Source organism: Hypanus sabinus, chromosome 18 (assembly GCF_030144855.1).
Source record: "Hypanus sabinus isolate sHypSab1 chromosome 18, sHypSab1.hap1, whole genome shotgun sequence".
In the NCBI taxonomy this organism is placed as follows: domain Eukaryota; kingdom Metazoa; phylum Chordata; class Chondrichthyes; order Myliobatiformes; family Dasyatidae; genus Hypanus; species Hypanus sabinus.
Genome location: NC_082723.1, coordinates 26,790,787 through 26,812,912, shown reverse-complemented (window position 1 = coordinate 26,812,912; position 22,126 = coordinate 26,790,787). Strand labels below are relative to the sequence as shown.

Here is a 22,126-nt window from a genome sequence, read left to right as displayed (position 1 = left end):
TGTACTATATTCATTTAGATTCATTTAATAGATCTATTGGTATAACAATTCTTTACGACAATTTCAGCTTATACACTTCTTTCAACTAAAGCCTTCATTTGAATTCTCACAATACAGGTTAGTGTTGTGGAAGATTTCTGTAAGTATTTAAAAGAAATAACTATCCCATTTAAAAGCAATGTCTGATTTTTTTTTAAGTAACATCTTACTTTAAGAAACATACTTTGAATCATGAAAATTAATCGCTATTGTAAAGTTATTTGCAACTCAACACAACTACAACCCACAGGAGATCAAAAACAGCCTTCTTCAAGACCAACAAATTAAATATTCATATCCACAATTTAAAGAATGTGCAACAAAAAAAACTGACAGTAAGACAGCTTTAGTATTTTAAAAATTTGGGAGAAAGCTGAGCAAACAATGTGCAAGGATGCAAAAAGGAGGCAACAAAGGGTGAAAGGTGGAATATTTAAGAACCTGAAAGAGAACCTCTTCACTCAGGGGGCAGTGAGAATGTGGAACGATCTGTCAGCAGAACTGTATATGCAGATTCAACTGCAACATTTAAGAGAATTTTGGATAAGTACATAATGGGAAGAGTACGGAGGGCTATGGCCCAAATGTGGGTCAATGGGACTAAGCAGAATAAAAGGTTGGCACAGACTAGATGACCAAGGGCCAGTTTCTGTGCTGTAATGCTCTAGACTCAAAATAACAAAGACAATGAAATCACTGAAGTGATGAAAAAGGAAAAATTTATACTGCCAGATCTAGTAATGTTAAAAAATAATATCAGGAGCAAGCTCTTCTCCACCATTCAGTATGAGTATGGCAGGTAGCTCACTTCAGTACCCTGTTCCCACTTTCTCCATTCATCCCTTCTTCCCTTTGGAAATAAACACATCTACTTTCTTTACGGATACATTTAATAATATTCACTCCATTCTGCAGTACTTATCACCTCTGGATGAAGAAATTTCTTCTGTTCTTAGTTCTAATTGGTATACCCCATATCTTGAGGATGTGATCTCTGGTTCTGGACTCCCGTGCTAATGGTAACACCCTCCATTCCTCTGCCCAGATCTGTTATGATTTTATAGATCTCAATACAATCCAATCACTTTCTTTAAACTACTGTCTTGCTATTCCAAGAATTTACCTAGTCTTTGCTGTACTCCCTCCATGCTAAGAACATCCTTCCTCAGAAAAGGCCAAAGCTGCAGATGAGGTCTCAAGTCCAATACCATGCCAAGAGGTCAACCTTACTCCTAAACTCAGTTCCTCTCATAATAAAGGCCAGCAAACATTTTCCTACAACCTTGCTCACTGACAGCCTGATTATATCTTGCAAGGTTGCCAAAAGACACTACCACTGAAGCTTACCGGTCTCTTCAATACCCACATTAGTTAGTTAATGCATGTAATTAATTCAAGAACATGGGAAATAACAGTATGACTGGGTCATTAAGCCTTATACACTTGTATATGCAATTTAATATTATGGCCAAACTTTTATCACATTTAGACACACCACATGGAATAGGCCCTTCAAGTGCACCGCCCAGCAACCCACTGGTTTAACCCTAGCCTAGTCACAGGACAATTTTCAATTACCAATTAACCTACTAACAAACAATGCCTTTGGACCGTGGAGGGAAACTGGACTACCTGGAGAAAACCCATTCGGACATGGGAAGGAACATACAACCTTACTTACAGAGGATGCCAGAACTGAACTCCAACATCCCTAGCTGTAATAGTGTCACACTAATTGCTAAGCTACAGTTTCATCAATTATTTTTATAGTCTTTGATACCACTTACAAATAAATTGTCAAGTATACTTCAAAGCTAATTCCTCACAGCACCCCTGGGGAAAAAAATTCAAGGTTTCACTACCTTCTGGGTGATTTATTTTGATTTGGTTTGGATGTCCACCACTACTTCGAGATTGTGACTCACAGTTCTGTACATTCCAGCCAGGGGAATTATATCAACTTCACTTCTATTCTGTCAAACCATGCTGCACACAAGATTCGAATCCCTGCCTGCTTAACATGTCACAGTACAAGCACCTCAAGGCCAAGAATCAACTAGGTGAACATTTTTTCTTTGGCCCCAGATATTCACAATCTGCATCAATGATTTGAATAAGGAGATCAAGTAAATATTTGTTTACTACTTGTACCAATGTGAGGAATAGTGTCTTGAGTATGTAGAAGAAGTTAAATAGAATTATATATAGCTTTTAAGAGAAATCTTGGAATAGCATGTCCGGGTGTGGTCTCCCTACTCAAGGATGGATATACAGGGGCTCCCAGGTACCGAATAACCTGACTTGTAAAAGTCCAACTTTACACAAATTTTCTTATACATTTTTAAGACAGTTTTGAAGTTAGCAATACATCTTTCACAGTATTCATTAATAAGATACAGTACATGTTCAATAGTTTATTGGCAGTTTTAGTGATTATTCAATAAAAGAAAGCATGCAGAACTACAATGTACGTAGCCATAGAAAATGGACACATCTGACTTGGGGTGAAATTAGCTTTAAGACAGTTCTCAGAAATCAAACCCTTGCATAATCTAGAGATTGCCTGTACCTTCAGTGTTATAATTGTGTATAAAATTCTTCATGACTTCTTATGACACAAAGGTTTGGGGTGTTGTGGACAGTCTGGAGGGGTGTCAGAAGTTACAGCAAGACATCGATAAGATCACAACTGGGCTGAGAAGTGGCAGATGGCGTTCAACCCAGATAAGTGTGAAATGCCTCATTTTGGTAGGTCAAGTTTTAAGGCAGAATATTAATTGTTAGACTCTTGGCAGTGTGGAGGATCAGAGAGATCTTGAGGTCCATGTCATATAACACTTAAAGCTGCTGCGTAGTTTGACAGTGTCATTAAGACATATGGGATGTTGGCATTCATCAACTGCAGGATTGAGTTCAAGAGCCCTGAGATAATGTTAGAGTTATACAAAACCTTGGTTAGAGACCCCACTTGGAGTACTGTGCTCAGTTCTGGTCACCTCACTACAGGAAGGACGTGGATCCTACAGAGAGTGTGCAGAGGATATTTATAAGGATTTTGCCTGGATTGGAGAGCGTGACTTAATGAAGATAGGTTGAGTGAACTCGGTCTTTTCTCCTTGGAGCGATGGAAGATGAGAGGTAACCTGATAAAGGTATACAAGATGATGAGAGGCACTGATCATGTGGATTGCCAGAGGCTTTTTCCGAGGGTGGAAATGGTTAACAAGAGAGTGGCATAGTTTTAAGGCGCTTGGAAGTGGGTAGGGAAGGGTAAGTTTTTCCACTTAGTGGTGGGTGTATGGAATGCACTGTTGGTGATGGCGGTGAAGGCGACTACAATAAGGTCTTTTAATAGACTCTTAGATAGGTACATAGAGCTTAGAAAAATAGAGGGCTATGCAATATGGAAATTCTAGGCAGTTTCTAGAATATGTTATGTGGTCCCCACAACATTGTGGGACAAAGGGCCTATAATGTGCTGTAGATGTCTATGTACTACGTTTATCAAAGACCTTCTAATTATCAAATGGACCATATGCCCTCGTTTCTCCCTTAACTATTCTGTTAATTGTAATTGCAAAAAAGTCTTATCAGATATGTCAAATGTGATTTCTGTTTCATAAATACTTGTTGACACTACACAATCCAATTATTACTTCAAGTTCCTGTTATGTGTTTCTTGAGAATAGAATCTATCACAGCTCCTATCAACCCAGTATGGCCTTTTTTGAGTAAAAAACAGATGCTATAAAACTAAAGAAAATAGGCTGAATTTTGGCTAAGGATTATTTGACCATGACTGGTCAACAAGGATCAACTTTGAATTCAACAAATTTCAGATCCAGCCATAAGAATTACCACTGATCTCTCTACTCCAATTTATGCCTCCTCTAATCTTATTTTTCTTTACCTGTCCTATTACCCTCTCCCTACTGCCTTACACCATTACTCCTCATCATTTGCTCTTCTGCATTCCACACATCAAAAGTTCCACAACCCAAACTATCACCAGCCTTCACTATTGCATCCACCTTTCCTAACATGCCCTCACCACCCTGACAAACCTTTGTACTTGTTTGAGGCCTGTAACGTCCTACACGTTTCAGTTTCAATGAAAAAACATTGACTTGAAATGCAAACATTTTTTCTCCCCACAATAACTGACTGATCTGCAGTTTCAACACTTGCTGTTATTTAGAATCTTGCAGGTACTCTGTATTAAAATGACAACCAATTGTAAGTTTGCACCATTTTCAGTAACTGACAGAAACTAAATTAGTTGTTGTTACGCTTGTGTGCATGTTATCCTTACAAAAAGCATCACTGCTGCTATCTGATGAATAAGTTCCTGCAACATAGCAAAATAATTAGCAATTTCAGTGCATGTTTACAAATTTATCAGCTCAAAATAGTAATATGTTCACAAAATACAAAAGGAACGAATGAAAAATCTCGGCAAACAACCTTAAAATTATGAAGGCACAGAGACAAGTTAAAATGGAACAATTTAATGGAAGAGGTTAAGTTACTTAGTGAAAGGTGTAGCGAGATTGAGATGTAATTTCAAAGCACAGGACAGCAGACACTGTTACATCTGTCAGTGGTTGCATAATGAATGGAAAGAACTCACACAAGAGGCCAGAATGAGTGGAGCTCAAGATTTCTGGAAGGATTAGTGAAGAAATGGAGATGGTCAAGTCCAGAAAAGAATTAAACAAAAAGATAGGAACTTCAAATAAGTGATAATGGAGCAACAAATAACATGTATAAGTTAGTGAGGTCCTGATCTGATTTTTTAAATGACAAAAGTTGGAGGATGACTTCAACATAGGACCAGAAATAAATGTAGAAGCAATAATACAGATAAAAAGGACAATGAGGTAATATGGATGGATAGAGTCAAGGGTAAAATGGAACTGAAACAAAGGGAGGGAATTTAATTTTTGAAGTGACTCATCATGTAATGCTATCTATCTAGGTAGTTAACTTGCATTAGTTTTAAGAGGCAAGGGTGGAAGATGGTGGGGTGGGTTTGAAGGAGGAAAAAGAATATCCCGAGTATTTAGGTTTTGGGGTTATCCCATTAACTGACAAAAACAAAACAGGAGGCATTTTAATATACAATGCTCCTTACATGACACTTCACAATCCATGAAATTTAGCATAGCATTTTACAAGATTTATGCAAATAACTTGACTGAGTAGAGAGAACAAAAATACACATGGACAAAATATTTAAGAGTAAAATGCTACATCACTGCAACTTCAATATTTTGCTGGACCACTACTCACTGTTTAGTGAGTTCATCTGAAGCACTGAGGAGGATTCCAAATGCTGTACATCTGTACCTGTAAAGATATCAGGATAAAAGTCAAATATATTGAAGTGAAGCATCACCAACAGGGGAAACAACATAGCATATTATACCACAGAATCCATTAGTCCACCACCAAATCAGACCTGGTTTGTACTTAGCAATAAGAGACAAGGAACAAGCAGCCACTCAAATGTTCTCTTGTATATAAACCCATCATCACAAGCTACAAGATCATAGCAGCCTTTATGTTAGTGTATTTATAGATAAGTTATTTCAGGATGGTCTCTATGACAACAGGGATAACTCCAGAGTAGTCCCCAAGGTCGTCACCATGGTAACCAAGCCTTAACTAAAATAAAGATGCATTTAGGCATGACACCACCAGCCATCAATGAAACCTGAAGGTTTACAAACAATGCCTATGAATTATGCAGGAAACATGATGACTGTACATTTTCGTCCTAGATTGCTCTAGAACGGATAATTTGAATGCCTGTACATCAATTAAAAAACAGTGCCTAATCCAAGTATAAAGATACTGTACTTTGTAAATTTAAGGAGAATGTCTGCACCACAGCCTCAAGACGAACAGGTCTCTATCACCGCTGCAGGAACAACTTTAGCGCTACATTAATAGCAGAATGTGTCAAAAGAGGTTACGTATTTATGAGATTACAAGATAAATGTCTTCAGCTTGCAACTTGCCACAAGTGGAACTGAATTTCCCAAAATGCAACTGTTTCATTGATAGACACTATGTGTCTAGATTTAATCATGACTAATACAATTTAACTGGCTAATACAACTGTCTTGTTTCCCTTTTAGTCCTAGAATGTATTTGGAATCTTCACTTAACTTGAATAATAATTATCTATTTTGTTGTAACTGGAATTGGAGGTTGGGCAAGTCAGCCTACATAACCATTGTTTCAATCCCTCATGTAATCCAATACTAATTAAATTCAATTTCACAACAAGCATGATAGAAATTGAATTCATAGTCTTTAGCATTGCCAGTCCAATACTATATCTAGTATGCTACTTCACCAGTATAGTCTTTAACTGTTTACAAGTCATCAAATCATCTCAATCTGCAGTGAATTCCATCATCATGGTGTCAAATTTTGTTTGTGTGTTAATATATATTTGGTGAATGGAACTGCAAAGGGGAGTTTCAGAAGAGGAACAGGCAAAGAAGTTGGGAGAGAATGGCAGGGGGAAAGGGAGATCTTACGCCATGTGGTATAGGTGAAACTGATACAAACTGGAAAACAGTGAGACAATATGTAAAACAAAAGGAGTGTTAGAATGCAAGATTCATGATTGTTTAATGTCATTTCCAGTGCACAAGTGTAAAGGGCAGCAAAATAATTGTTACTCCAGTTCCAATGCAGCACAAAAAACATGAAGAAAACAATAACATGAAAAGTATAAATACATAAGATAGATCATACACACACACACAGGTGCTGGAAAGTTTGTGACCCTGTAGAACTTCCTCTATTTCCGCACAAAGCCTAAAATGTGATCGGATCTTCACGCAAGTCCTAAAACTAGATAGAGAACTCAATTAAATAACACAAAAACATGATACTTGTTCATTTATTTATTTATTGAGAAAAATGATCCAATATTACATGTATTTGTTGGTAAAAGTATGGACCTCTAGGGTAATGTCTTCTACAAAAGCTATTTGACATCAGGTGTTTCAATCGATGAGATTGGAGGTGTGCACAAAGTCAAGTTACTGACAGAGCCTGTTGTTCTCAAGAAAGATCTGTTTATTGCACCATGCTTCAATCAAAACAACTTTTAGAGGACCTTAGAAGAATTGAAGAGATGCATTAAGCAGGAAAAGGCTACAAAAGAATTTCTAAAAGACCCGAGTTGTTTATTACACCACAGTAAGAGTTATTGTCTACAAATGGAGGAAATTCTTCCCAAGGAGTGGACATCCTGCAAAGATCATACGAAGAAACAACATGCAATCCTAGAGGGTAACAGCAAAAGACCTGCAGAAATCTCTAGGATTTGCTAAAGTCTCTGTTCATGTGTCTACTACAAGAAAAGCACTGAACAAGAATGGTGTTCATGGAAGGACACCACAAGGAAACCATGGCTTTCCGAAACTAAAAACATTGCTGCATGTCTCAAGTTTGCAAAAGACCACCCGGATGTTCTACAATGCTTCTGGGACAGTATTCTGTGGACAGATCAGACAGAAGATAAACATTTTGGCAGAAATGCACATTGGAGGGAAAAAAGGCATTGCACACTAGCACCAAAATCTCATCCCAACTGAGACGCATGGTGGAAGGAGCATCATTGTTTGGGGTTGCTTTGTTACCTTAGGACCTGGATAGCTTGCAATCATTGAGGTAACAATGAATTCAAAATTGTATCAATACATTTTACAGGAGAATGTCAGGGTAGCAGTCTGATGCTTAATAGAAGTTGGATAATCCAACAAGACAATGATCCAAAAGACAAGAGTAAATCAACATCGAAATAGGTTTAAAAGAAGAAAATGTGTTTTGGAATGGCCAAGTCAAAGTCCTGGGAATCCTACAGAAATGTTGTGGAAGGACCTGAAGCAAGCAGTTCATGCAAGGAAGCCCACCAACATTCCAGAGATGAAGTAGCTTTGTAAGGAGGAATAGCCTAAAATTCCTCTAAGTTGATGTGCAGGACTGATTAACAGTCATCAGAAACAACTGGTTGAAGTTATTGTTGTACAAAGGGGTCATACCAGTCAGTGAAAGCAAAGGTTCACATACTTTTTGCAGCAAATACATGTAATGTTGGGAAATTTTTTGCAATAAATAAACGAACAAGTATGCTTTTGTGTTATTTATTTAATTAATTGGGTTCTCTATCTCATTTTAGGACATGTGAAGATCTGATCACTTTTTAACTCATATTTATGCAGAAACAGAAAATTCTACAGGGGCCTGACAGAATATTCCCCAGGCTGCTCCACGTAAGGCTGTTGGAAAAGATTCTCAGAGATAGGATCTATGGGCATTTAGAGAATCATGGCCTGATCAGGGACAATCAACATGGCTTTCTGAAGGACAGATCATGCCTAACAAGCCTGATAGAGTTCTTTGAGGTGACCAGGCATATAGATGAGGGTAGTGCAGTGGATGTGATCTACATAGAGTTCAGAGTAAGGCATTTGACAAGGTTCCACACAGTAGGCTTATTCAGAAAGTCAGAAGGGATGGGATCCAGGAAAGTTTGGCCAGGTGGATTCAGAATTGGTTTGCCTGCAGAAGGCAGAGGGTCGTGGAGGAGGGAGTACATTCAGACCGGAGGAATGGTGGTGTCCCACAAGGATCTGTTCTGGGACCTCTACTTTTTGTGATTTTTATTAATGACCTGGATGTGGGGGTACTGTGGAATACTGGAGTACTGTGTCCAGTTCTGGTCGCCTCAGTATAGGAAGGATGTGGAAGCATTGGAAAGGGTACAGAGGAGATTTACCAGGATGCTGCCTGGTTTAGAGAGTATGTATTATGATCAGAGATTAAGGGAGCAAGGGCTTTACTCTTTGGAGAGAAGGAGAATGAGAGGAGACATGATAGAGGTGTACAATATATTACGAGGAATAGACAGAGTGGACAGCCAGCGCCTCTTCCTCAGGGCACCACTGCTCAGTACAAGAGGACATGGCTTTAAGGTAAGGAGAGGGAAGCTCAAGGGGGATATTAGAGGAAGGTTTTTCATTGAGAGTGGTTGGTGCGTGGAATGCACTACCTGAGTCAGTGGTGAAGGCAGATAAACTAGCGAAGTTTAAGAGACTACTAGACAGGTATATGGAGGAATTTAAGGTGGGGGGGTTATATGGGAGGCAGGGTTTGAGGGTCGGCACAACATTGTGGGCCGAAGGGCCTGTAATGTGCTGTACTATTCTATGTTCTGTTCACAAATTTTCCAGCACCACTGTAGATTGCCTCTATGCAGAGGAATGTCTGTACATAAGGTGACTGACAGGAAATGATAAAAGTAGTTGTTGTGGGATCAGTTAGTGGGCGAAGGTGTTGATCAGCCTTACTTCTTGGGGATAGTAAGTGTTTGAGTCTGGTGTCCTATGTAACCGTCTTCATGATGGGAGTGAGCCAAACAGTCCATGAGCAGAATGGGTGGGATCCTTCATGATATTGCTGTCCTTTCTCCAGCACCTTTCTACAAACTTAAGTCCAAAGTAAATTCATTATCGAAGTACATATATGTCACCATATACAATCTTGAGATTTGTTTTCTTACAGGCACACAGGCAGTCCCCGGGTTATGTATGAGTTCTGTTCCTGAGTCCGTCTTTAAGTCAGATATGTACGCAAGTCGCAACAAGTACTTCCGGTGTTATTTAGAGTCAGTTAGTCAAATGTTTGTCTTAGTATATAGTATATATTTTACCTTTCTATGCATATAAAACACTTAAGAAACATATTTATTCCAATAATTAAACCACTGCGTTGCTTAGTAGCTTTCATCGGGGCAGGGCCTTTCACATGCTCCATCATTCTCACTTTATCCTTTAAAATTGTTCCGATCGTTGACCGATTGTAGCCTAATGCTTTTCCAATGACTGATGGTGTTTCACCTCTTTCCAAACACTTTATTATTTCCACTTTATTTTCAATTGCGATCGCTTCCCGTCAATGGAACAGAAACACTGCGGGCGCCCGTTCCCGAAGTCTGCTGGGTCCTAAGGACCACTGCACTGAGACAGGCTAAATAGGACAAGTGGGGGCTGTGCTGGGTTTGGGTATTTGATCATCCACAATATTCCGCATGGGAATTAAAACTGGAGGTGGCAGTGTTTTTTTTTTAAAAATGAGCTTGAGTTGAGAGCTTAACATCAATCCGGCACAGGAGCGGTCTGTCACTAGATCGAACTCAGAAACCTCTGTGCTCAAGCCCGGCGCTGATCTCATGGCGCCACCAGCCAACCGGAATGGTGGGGGGGGGGGGTGGTCAGGGTGAATCTTACAAAGAAACATTCAAGCCAAATACAAAGTTTAACACTCAACACAGTGTCAATGGCAACGACTTAAAATGGCGGACGGCTTTGCGATCCAACTTAAAATGGCAGATGGCATTCTCCTTCCTCGGTTCGTTAGTTCGAGTTGTCCGTAAGTCAGACGTTCGTAGCTCGGGGACTACCTGTACTCAAAATCCAAGAAACAAAAAAATAATTGTAAGACTGCACCCAACAGGACTGACAAAGTGCAAAACAGAAAGGTGCAAATGAAAAAAAAGTAATAAATATTGAGAAAACAAGATGAAGAGTCCTTAAAAGTGAGTCCATAGGTTGTGAGAACAGTAATGGGGCACATGAAGTTAATTAAAGTTGTCCCACTGGTTAAAGAGCCTGATGGTTGAGGGGCAATAACTGTTCCTCATGCTGGTGGTGGAGGCCTTTTATGATGGATGCCGCTTTCCTGCGACAACACTGTGTAGATGTGCTCAGTCGTGGGGAGGACTTTGCCTGTGATGAACTGGGCTGTATCCTTTACGTTTTGTTGGAATTCCTGTTCAGGGTATTGGTGTTTCCACACCAGGCTGAGATATACTCTCCACAGAAATTTGCTTTAGATGTTATGCCGAATCTTCAGAAACTCCCATGAAGGAGCAGCCATGCTTCTTCATGATTGCACTTACATACAAGGACCAGGAAAGGTCCTCTGAAATAAGAGCACTGAGGAATTTAAGGTTGCTGATCCTCTCCACCTCTGATCCACCCATGAGTACTGGCTCATGGACCTTGTTTCCTCCTCCTGAAGTCAATCAGCTCCTTGATCTTGCTGACATTCGATGAGAGACCTGTTGTGGCACCACTCAGCCACATCTTCAATTTTCTTCCTATGTTGATCTGGTGTCATCAGCAAACTTAAGGGCTAAGCATGCAGCCTTGTGGTGCACCTGTATTGATGTAGATTGTGGAGGTTACGTTGCTGCTAATACAAAATGACGGTCTGCAAGTGAGGAAACTGTGAATCCAGTTGCACAAGGAGGTATTGAAGCCAAGGTCTTGAAGCTTGTTGATTAGTTTTGGGGGGGTGATCGTACTGAACGGGCATCCTAATGCATGCATCTGTGTTGTCCAGATGTACCAGGGTTGAGTTAAAAGCCAATGAAATGGCATCTACTGTTGTGCCAGTAGGCTCATTTGAGCAGATCCAAGTCGTTTCTCAGGCAGGAGTTGATACATTTCATCACGCACCTCTCAAAACACTTCATCACTGTGGATGTAGATGCTACTGGAGGCAGATTACCAAATTCCTCTTAGGACCACCATAAATGAAACAAGTGGGTGTTGAATTGAATTGACTTTTTTTTACATCTTTCATATACATGAGTGAAAAATCTTTGTTAAGTCTGTCTGAACGTGCAATTTTAGTAATTTGTAATAAATAGTATGTATAGAAGATATACAACCAAATATTCAATATAGCTTAGAAATACAATTGTGTCAAGTATGAATTAATCAGTCTGACGACCTGATGGAAGAAGCTGTCCCGGAGCCTGTAGGTCTGGGCTTTAATACTGTGGTACTGTTTCTCAGATGGTAGCAGCTGGAACAGTTTGTGGTTGGGGGTGACTCAGATCCCCAATGATCCTTCAGGCCCTTGTTATGCACCTGTTGCTGTAAATGTCCTGAATAGTAGGAAGTTCACATCCACAGATGCACAGAGCTGTCCACATCACTCTCTGCAGAGTCCTGCGATTGAGGGAAGTACAGTTCCCATACCAGGCAGTGATACAGTCAGGATGCTCTCAAAATTATACCCCTGTAGAATGTCCTTAGGATTTGGGATTCATGCCAAAATTCTTCAACCATCTCAGGTGAAAGAGGCACTGCTGTGGCATTTCACCATACAACCGGAATGTACAAACCAAGTGAAGTCCTCAGTAATGTGTATGCTATGGAACTTAAAGCTGTTTACCCTCTCAACCCCAGATCCATTGATGTCAATAGGGGTGAGCCTGTCTCCAATTCCCATAGTCCACAACCAGCTCTTTTGCTTTTGCGACATTGAGGGAGAGGTTGTCTCTTGACACCAATGTGTCAGGGCGATGACGTCTTCTCTATAGTTTGCCTCATTATTATTTGGGATAAGGCCAATCAATGTAGCATCACTGGAATACTGTGTTCAGTTCTGGTCACCTCAGGAAGGATGTGGATCCTATGGAGAGAGTGCAGAGGGGATTTACAAGGATGCTGCCTGGATTGAAAGGGTACCTTATGAGAATAGGTTGAGTGTACTTGGCCTTTTCTCTTTAGAATGACAGATGATGAGAGGTGACCTGATAGAGGTGTATAAGTTGATGAGGGGCATTAATTGTTTGCATAGACAAAGGCTTTTTCCCCGGGATGAAATGGCTAACAGGAGGGGGCATAATTTTAAGGTGCTTGGAAATAGGTACTGAGAGGAAGTCAGGAGTAAATTTTTCACACAGAGCAGTGGGTGCATGGAATGCACTGTGGCAGCGGATGTAGAAGCAGATGCAATAGGGTCTTTTAAGAGCCTCTTAGATAGGTACATGGAGCTTAGAAAAATAGAGGGCTATGCACTAAGGAAATTTTAGGCAGTCTCTAAAGTAGGTTATATGCTGTAAATTTCTATGTTCTATCATTTACACATTTAATTAGCAGATTGGAGCTGTAGGTGGTGACACAATCATGGGTGTACAGAGAGTAAATGAGGAGGCTTAGGACACAGCCCTAGGGGGATTCCTGTGTTGAGGATAAGAGGGGCTGAAGTGAGGGGTCCTAACTAACAGGAAGTCCAGGATCCAGCTATAGAAGGCAGGGTAAAGGCAGAGTCCTCTGAGCTTCTTGTCCAGCCTGGAGGGAATTATGGTGTTGAATGCTGAACTGTAGTCCAGGAACAGCATTCTCACATAAGCATCCCTCTTCTCCAGGTGTATAAGGACAGTGTTGTAGAGCTGTGGCTATTGTGTAATCTGCCGATTGACTATGTAGGTAGGCGAATTGTAGGGGTCCAGTGTGGGTGGTAACATGCTGCAGATATAGTCCTTGGCCAGTCTCTCAAACATTTCCTTATTATTGAGGAGAGTGTGACAGGACACCAGTCGTTCAGACATGTTACCCTGGTCTTTTAAGTACAGAGACAAGCAGGAGCACACTCTACACTGGGAGAGGGAGAGATTAAATGTCTGCAAACACAGTCATGCACATTCTGAGTATCCACCCTGGGATGCCGTCTGATCCTGCATCCTTGTGGCTGTCCACTCATTGGAAAAACAGGCGTACTTCAGCCTCAAAAGGCATTGAGTTCATCTTGAAGCGAAGTTCTATTGTCGCCTATGTCACTTGGTTTCATTATTTATCAGGTAATAACATTCAAGGCCTGCCACAGTTGTCAAACATTCTTCAGTGATTCAAGTTTGTTCTGAGATTGCCACTTCGCCCATGAGATGGCTTTACAGAGATTGCACCTGTACCTCTTGTAACTTACTTGGTCACCAGACCTGAATGCCACTGATCTGGCCCTCAGCAGATTGTCGATGTCATGGTTCATCCAGGGTTTCAGATTGGGGAAAGAAACTGAATGATTTTGTGGGGGGACACTTGTCTATGACTGTTTTTTATAAAGTCCATGACAACCATGGTGTATCCATTCAGATCCTCTTCTGAGTCCTTGAACACAGCCTAGTCTGCAGACTGGAAGTAATCCCATAGCCACTCCTCTACCTCCCATGACCACCTCTTTGCTATCCTTTTCTCCAGAGCCTTGCTCCTTGGCCTCAGCTATCCTTCTCCTGGCTGCATACGGGCTAAGTGATCAGATTTCAAGACATGTGGTCTAGGCATGGAACAGCAGACATTCTTTATAATAGAAACATAGAAAACCTACAGCACAATACAGGCCCTTTGGCCCACAAAGTTGTGTCGATTATGTCCCTACCTAGGGTTACCCATAGCCCTCTATTTTTCTAAGCTCCATGTACCTGTCAAAAAGTCTCTTAAAGGACCCTATCACATCCGCCTCCACCACCATTGTCGGCAGCCCATTCCACGCACTCACCACTCTTTGTGTAAAAAACTTTCCCCTGACATCTCCTTGGTATCTACTCCCAAGCACCTTAAACCTGTGTCCTCTTGTGGCAGCCATTTCAACCCTGGGAAAAAGCCTCTGACTATCCACATGATCAATGCGTCTCATCATCTTATACACCTCTACCAGGTCACCTCTCATCCTCTGTCACTCCAAGAAGAAAATAGTACAGCTGTGGCCTAATATGTTGAGACCCTGGAGCTGCAGGTTATATGCTGATGGTAATTGGCATAAATTTCTTCAAACAAGACTGAATGAAGTCCCTGACTATGATTTGAAATGCATCGGGGTGGACTTTTTCTTGTATGGTGACGACAGCTTTCAAAACCTCAAGCGCCAGGTTATCAACTTTTGGTGGTACGCAAACTGCAATCAGGATTACGGAGAACTCCTGGTAAGTAAAATGGTTGATACTTAATTGTCAGATGTTCAAGGTTGGGGAAAGAAAGAGTACAACAAAACCTCATCGAAACACCAGAGAGTTTATCATGAACCTCCCCACCCCCCCCCCCCCAAACACCCTTTCCACATCTACTCTGTCTAGGCCTTTCAACATCAAAAAGGTTTCAATGAGATGCCCCCTCACCTTTCTGCATCCCAGCAAGTACAATCCCATCAAATGTTCCTCATATGATAGCCCTTTCATTCCTGGAATCATCCTCATGAATCTCCTCTGGACCCTCTCCAATGCCAGAACATCTTTTCTGAGGGGCCCAAACCCATTCACAATACTCAAGCTGAGGCTTAACCAGTGCCTTATAAAGCCTCAGCATCACATCATTGCTCTTGTATTCTAGACCTGATGAAATGAATGCTAATGTGGCACTTGCCTTCCTCACCACCAACTCAACCTGCAAGTTAACCTTCAGGGTGTTCCGCACAAGGACTCCCATCAAGTCCCTCTGCATCTCACGTCTCCCCATTTAGAAAATAGTCTGCACAGTTATTTCTACTACCAAAGTGCATAACTATGCATTTTCCAACATTTTATTTCATTTGCCACTTTCTTGCCCATTCTTCTAATCTGTCTAAGGACTTCTGCATCCTACCCATTTCCTCAACACTACCTGGCCCTCCACCAATCTTCATATCATCTGCAAACTTGGGAACAAAGCCATCTATTCCATCATCTAAATTATTTATATACAGTCCTATATCCCTCTAAATATTTGGGCAGGTATCCATGTATCTGTCCAAATATCTTTTAAATATTGTAATTATACCCATCCTAATCACTTTTTTGGCAGATCACTCCACATATCCTCCACCATCCTCTGTAGAAAATCTGTCCCTCAGGTCCCCTAAAAATCTTTCTCCTCTAAGCTTAAACCTATGCCTTTGATTTTAGTCTCCCCATGCTAAGAAAATGCCTAACAAATCCACCTTATCTATGCCATTCATGACTTCGAAACCTCAAAAAGGTCAATTCTTGCCTCCTCCTTTCAGAGGTAAACAGTCTCAGCTTATCTATTCTCTCCTTACAACTCAATCCTGTAGTCCCAGCAAGCTTTTTTTCACACTCTAGCTTAATCATATCCTTCCTATAGTATGGCAACCAGAACTGCACACAATATTCCAAATGCAGTCTCACCAATATCTTATAAATCTGCTTTACAATGTCTCAGCATTTTACTTGATGCCCCGCCTGATGAAGGCAAGAACTCTCCACCTCCATCACCACTTTCAGTGCATTTGTCATTCATAAGCTTATTAACAACAACTTTTGCAACATATACTGGTGATATTAAACTTGATTCTGAATCATGCCACTTACACTTTCATCCAAACTGTTCATATAACAAGCAACATTAGACACAGCACCAATCCCCATGGCACAATGCTTGTCACAGGCCTCCAAAATGAAAAACTTTCCAATACCACCCTTTGTCTCCTTGCACAAAGATGATTTTGTACCCAATAGCACAAATGGCAATTCCAGCATCATCCAGTTTCTTGCTTCTCCTCCACTATCCAACTGGCTAGCCTAGATCCCACATGATAGAACCTTCTGGATCAGTCTAACATGCAGGGCTTTGTCAAAAGCCTTGCTAAAGTCCATGTAGACAAGGTCTACTACCTTGCCCTTGTCAATCCTCTGTCAGTTCTTAAAAAAAAACTCAACTTCATGAAAGTTTCCTAAGCAAATCTGTAAGCTATTTGAAGGCAATTTGCACTGAAATATCACAGACATTTCAGAATCATTGTATACTGTATAGTTATAGAAAAAGAATTCTGAATGGCTTTCTGAAAGAAGTAATTGTACCCTTGTATTCTGAATCACAGGAGATTGTATTTTCAATTGTCCGTACTAGATTGTAAATGATGTGATCCAGAGCAGTCTGCTGAAAGATAAAGCAATATTACAAGTGTTAGGTTGCTCAACTAAGACTCCTTTGGCTTTGCAGATGGATGCAAAATGTCCAATGGGCACAATTCTAAGAAATGTGTGGAATTTGCTTTCTGTTCTTAGCACTACATCCTTATGCAACACCATCTAGTTATTCAATTCACTTGTTTGTAGTAGCTCGTTTTTGCCAAATTGGCTGCTGCATTTGCCATGTAACAATTGAAGAGTGCACTTCAAAAGCATTTCCCTAGTTGTTAAGTACTATGGACCATTTGGAGCATATAATCAGGCATTCTGCAAGATGATTTTATAGACCAATAGGAAAGTCATTTATTTCCTATTGCTCTAAAGTTATCTTGCTAAATCACTAAATGAATAAATTGAATTAAAGGCTGCTTTAGTGCAGTGTTTTAATTATTGCCAGCAGGCAGCAAGTAAATGTTTCTACGTTTAAATGAACCAAGACTGTGGATGAAATTCAACATCTTTATATCATTTAAAGCATTTAATTAGGCAATCATGGTTTTAATTACTCTTTCAACTTCTAACATCAAGATTTTTTTGCATAGCAATTTGCAGTAAGTAACCCATTGATTTAATTCAATACATGGCTTCATTGTCCCTTTGTTAGTAGGGAAACCACACTCATCCATACATTCCAGCTGCAATCTCACCACAATAATATTGAAAAATAGTATGGAAAGTTATTAATAAAAATGAAAGTCTGATATCTTTTAATCTAATCAATCTAACCAATATTTCAAGACTTCTAAAGGAGAAGTTTCTATAATAAACGAGTCTATTGAAAAACTCATTTCACCTCATGATCTGAGTCCACTTCCTGGCCTGAATGGGGTACTAAATACATTAGCAGATGGTCACTCACACAATACTTGCTGCTATATGCTGAACAGCTGTCCGGTAAGAGAGCAGATGGCTATGGACAGGCCAAAGTTGATACTGGTCAACATAATTAAAGCTGGTCACCTCAAGGACCTAAATGCATCAAGCAAAGGACTTAACATCTGAAATAGGTTATGAAATACTTCAATAGATTTTAATGCAGCTTTTTACAAATGGAAAGGCTACAATATTTCCAAATATAGTCAAAGTCATAATTCAAAATATGCTCTATTTATACACAATATATAACATTCTCTTTGCCAGAAATTTGGATGATGAATTGTCTCTACTCAAGTTGTTTAACCTCTCCTTTGCCTGATTTGTTATTATATACATTACTTGATATTTGCATTTTTATTCAAGTCCATATTCTGTTTAAATTAACTGAATTTGCTATCCAAACTATAGATTTTCAAAATTCTGAACCTTTTACATTAATTGCAGCCATTATAAATTTGTTTATCCAAAATACTGCTTTTGAGTTTTCAACTGAGTTAAAGGGATGATCATGCAATCAGTATAGAAGGAGAAATCACAGGCTGGCAATCTGTGATTATATATATGAATTTCTATATAACTATGGTCTCCATTGTTGTAATGCAGAATCACCAGTATATTTTTTTTTACACAAACATTACTGGGCAAAGAATGAAAGGCATGAAAGAACGAAGTATGGGAGCAGCAATAAGCCAAGTGACACCATGAGCCTACCGTGGCATTCGGAGAGATCATAAACATCTGATTTTGGCTTCAGCTCTACTTTCTTGCCCATTCTCCACAACCACACCAGATTCCAAATAACCCCAAATTTGAGTATTTAGCACCCAAGTCCAGAATCGATGAATCTTTCATGTTTAGAGATGTTTGTATGCAACAAGGTTACAAAAATTTCCAGCATTAAGATTGTTAGCAAGATGAAAAACTGCCACCAATTAACTGCCACTAACAGCTTTTTTAAATTACTTCTATTACTCCTTTTATATGTTGCTCAGGTAAGAGGAACAGGTATGGAAAAAGCTTGCCTATCTCTATAGGGACCATATGCTTGTGCAGTCACACAACTAATAACAGCATTTCCAATCCTACACCTAATGCTTAAAACAACACACACAAAATGCTGGTGAAACACAGCAGGCCAGGCAACATCTATAGGGAGAAGCGATGTTGGCGTTTCGGGCCAAGACCCTTCATCAGGACTAACCGAAAGGAAAGATAGTAAGAGATTTGAAAGCAGTGGGTGGAGGGGGAAATGTGAACTGATAGGAGAAGACCAGAGGGGGTGGGATGAAGCTAAGAGCTGGAAAGGTGATTGGCGAAAGTGATACAGAGCTGGAGAAGAGAAAGGATCATGGAACGGGAGGCCTCGGGATAAAGAAAGGGGGAGGGGAGCACCAGAGGGAGATGGAGAACAGGCAGAGTGATGGGCAGAGAGAGAGAGAGATAAAAAGCAAACAACCAAATATGTCGGGGATGGGGTAAGAAGGGGAGGAGGGGCATTAACGGAAGTTAGAGAAGTCAATGTTCATGCCATCAGGTTGGAGGCTACCCAGCCGGTATATAAGGTGTTATTCCTCCAACTTGAGTTCGGATTCATTTTATGTCAAAATGAATCCAAACTCAGGTTGGAGGAACAACACCTTATTTGTCAGCATTACAAAACACTTTACTTCATTTTGTATATTTTAAATATATTCTGCATTTATCTAGATTTTGACTTTTGAACTTTTCCTGAATAAATTTTAAATTGAAATTAACTTAACAAATACCATTGCATACAGTATTTTTGAGTGTTAAATACAAAATACCCTTTAATACACTGCCTGAAACCCAAGACTCAGGTTTGATCCTGACCCGAAGTCTCCGATACCTTGGTGACTGTGGAAGGTGCTCCAGTTCCTTCCAACATCTCAAAATCTGCAGGTTGGTAGGTTAAATTGGCCACTGCAAATCACTTCAAGGTAATTGAATAAAGAAATTTTTTAAAATGGAATTAATGTAGAATTGATGTGAACAAGTTGTAATTGGTTGTAAAGGGCCGAAGAGCCTGATTCCATTTTGAATCTATAGTATGTGAAACCAGTTTATCAAATATCTATACAATGTGCTTCAAAATAGAATATTTTAGTAAAACATTATGGACCTAACAACTTCAGTTGTGTAATACATGTAGATGATATTAAGGTGAACGGCATCTTGAACATTTGCTACATTGCAACTTCACACAATATTAAGTGGTTATAATTAAAGATATGCTCTGCTTTAACACACAGGGCTGCTTAAGATAAAATCCTATGGCCTTACAGGAAAGACACATATGGATAGGGAAATGGCTGACAGGCAGGAGGCAGCAAGTGGAATTAAAGGGGGCCTTTTCTGGTTGTCTGCCAGTGACTAGTGGTGTTCCTCAGGTGTCAGTATTGGGACCACTAAGTTTCACGAAGTTTGTCCATGATTTGGATAACAGAATTGCTGGTTTTGTGGCCAAGTTTGCAGATGGTAGGTAATGGTGAGGAATCAATGCAATTGCAACAGGACTTAGACAATTTGGAAGCATGGGCAAAAAAGCAGCAGATGGAATACTGTGTTGGGAAATATATGATAATGCATTTTGGTAAAAGGAACAATAGTGCGGACTATTATCTAAATAGGGAGAATGTTCAAACATCAAAGGTGCAGAGGGACTTAGCAGTCCTCATGTAAGTTGGTTAATTTACTGGTTGAGTCTGTGGTTAAAAAAAAAGGCCAAAGTAACGTTGCCATTTATTTCCAGGGTAATAAAATATAAAAGCAAGGAGATAATGCCGAGTCTTTATATGATGCTAGTCAGGCCACACTTGGAGTACTGTCAACAGATTTGGGCCTCACATCTCAGAAAGGAAGCGTTGTCATTGGAGAGAGTTCTGAGGAGGTTCACAAGGCTGATTCCAAGAATGAAGGGGTTAACATATGAGCAGCGTTTGGCAGCTTTGGACCTGTATTCACCAGAATTTAGAAGAATAAGTCAAGATCTCATTGAAACCTACTGAATGCTGAAAGGACTAGATAGGGTGGATGTGGAGAGGATGATTCCTATGGTGGAGGTGTCTGGAAGTAGAGGGCATAGCCTCAAAATTGAGGGGCAACCTTTTAGAACAGAGTTAAGCAGGAATTTTCTTTAGCCAGAGGGTAGTGAATCTGTGGAATGCTCTGTCACAGACTGCAGTGGAGGCCAAGTCCGTGGGTATATTGAAGGTGGAAGTTGATCATTTCCTGATCGGTCGGTGCGTCAAAGGATATGGATAGAATATAGGTGTACAGGGTTGAGTAGGATTTGGGATCAGCCATTATGGAATGGCAGTACAAACTCGATGGGCTGAATAGCTCAATTCTGCTCCCATGGCTTATGGTCTATAGTCTTAAAACTATCCATTAGTATAAATTAGTGTAAAGTTAAACCAAGTGACATAGCAACAGCAGGGCTTTGCTTCCAGATGGGCTCAATGCCTTCTATGCTCGCTTTGACCGTTAAAACGTGGAGGAACCATCACAAACTCATACAGCCCCCAATGATCCTGAGATTTCAGTCTCTGAGGCTGATGTGCAAGCAGCCCTGAAGAGTGTGAACCACAAAAAGCACCCAGCCCAGACAGGGTACCTGGCCAAGCACAAAAGACCAGTGCCGATCAACAAGTTGGAATGTTCACTAAGATCTTTAACCTCTTGCTTCAGTAGTCTGAGGTAGCTACCTGTTTCAAAAGATTCAGTTATACCGGTGCCTAAGAAGAATGTGATAACCTGCCCCAATGACCATCATCCAGTAGCATTTATATCTACAGTGAAGAAGTGTTTTGAGGGTGGTGATGAAACATATCAACTCCTGCCTGAAAAGCAACTTGAATCTGTTCCAATTTGCCTACTGGAATAACAGGTACACAGCAGATGCCATCTCAACGGCTCTTCCCTCTACACTGGAACATCTGGACAGCAAAGGTGCATGCAACAGGATGCTCTTTATCGACTACATCGTCCATCCCCTCAAAACTAATCAATAAGCTCCAAGACCTTGGCCTCAATACCTCCTTGAACAACAGAATCCTCAATTTCCTCACTTGCATACCCCAATCTCCATCAGCACAAGTGTACCACAAATCTGTGTGCTTAGCCTCCTGCTCTACTTGTTTTACACCTATGATTGTGTGGCTAGGCACAGTCCCGATGCCATATTCAGTCTTGCTGACAACACCACTATCATAGCCCGAATCAAAGATAATCATGAATTGGCATATAGGAGACAGACTGATAATCTGGCTGAGTGCCATAACAACATCCTCTTAATCAATTTCAGTAAGACCATGGGGCTGATTATTGACTTTAGAAGAAGGAAACCAGAGGTCTATGAGCCAGGCCTCAGAGGTGGAGCGGGTCAGTAACTTTAATTCCTTGACGTTATTG

At 40.3% G+C, this 22,126-nt stretch overlaps 1 protein-coding gene across 3 annotated transcripts in view; it reads right to left on the bottom strand.

Moving 5' to 3' along the window:
- LOC132407433 (nuclear receptor subfamily 6 group A member 1-like) overlaps window positions 1-22,126 on the bottom strand; it is a 297,024-nt gene that overhangs the window by 234,471 nt on the left and 40,427 nt on the right. For 2 of the 3 annotated variants that reach the window (XM_059993924.1, XM_059993926.1), the window contains one exon: window positions 5,332-5,388. The exons of the other annotated variant lie outside the window; for it this stretch is intronic. In XM_059993924.1, coding sequence (XP_059849907.1) covers window positions 5,332-5,388 — 57 coding nt within the window. The remainder of the gene's footprint in view (window positions 1-5,331; window positions 5,389-22,126) is intronic. 3 annotated transcript variants of the gene reach the window in all.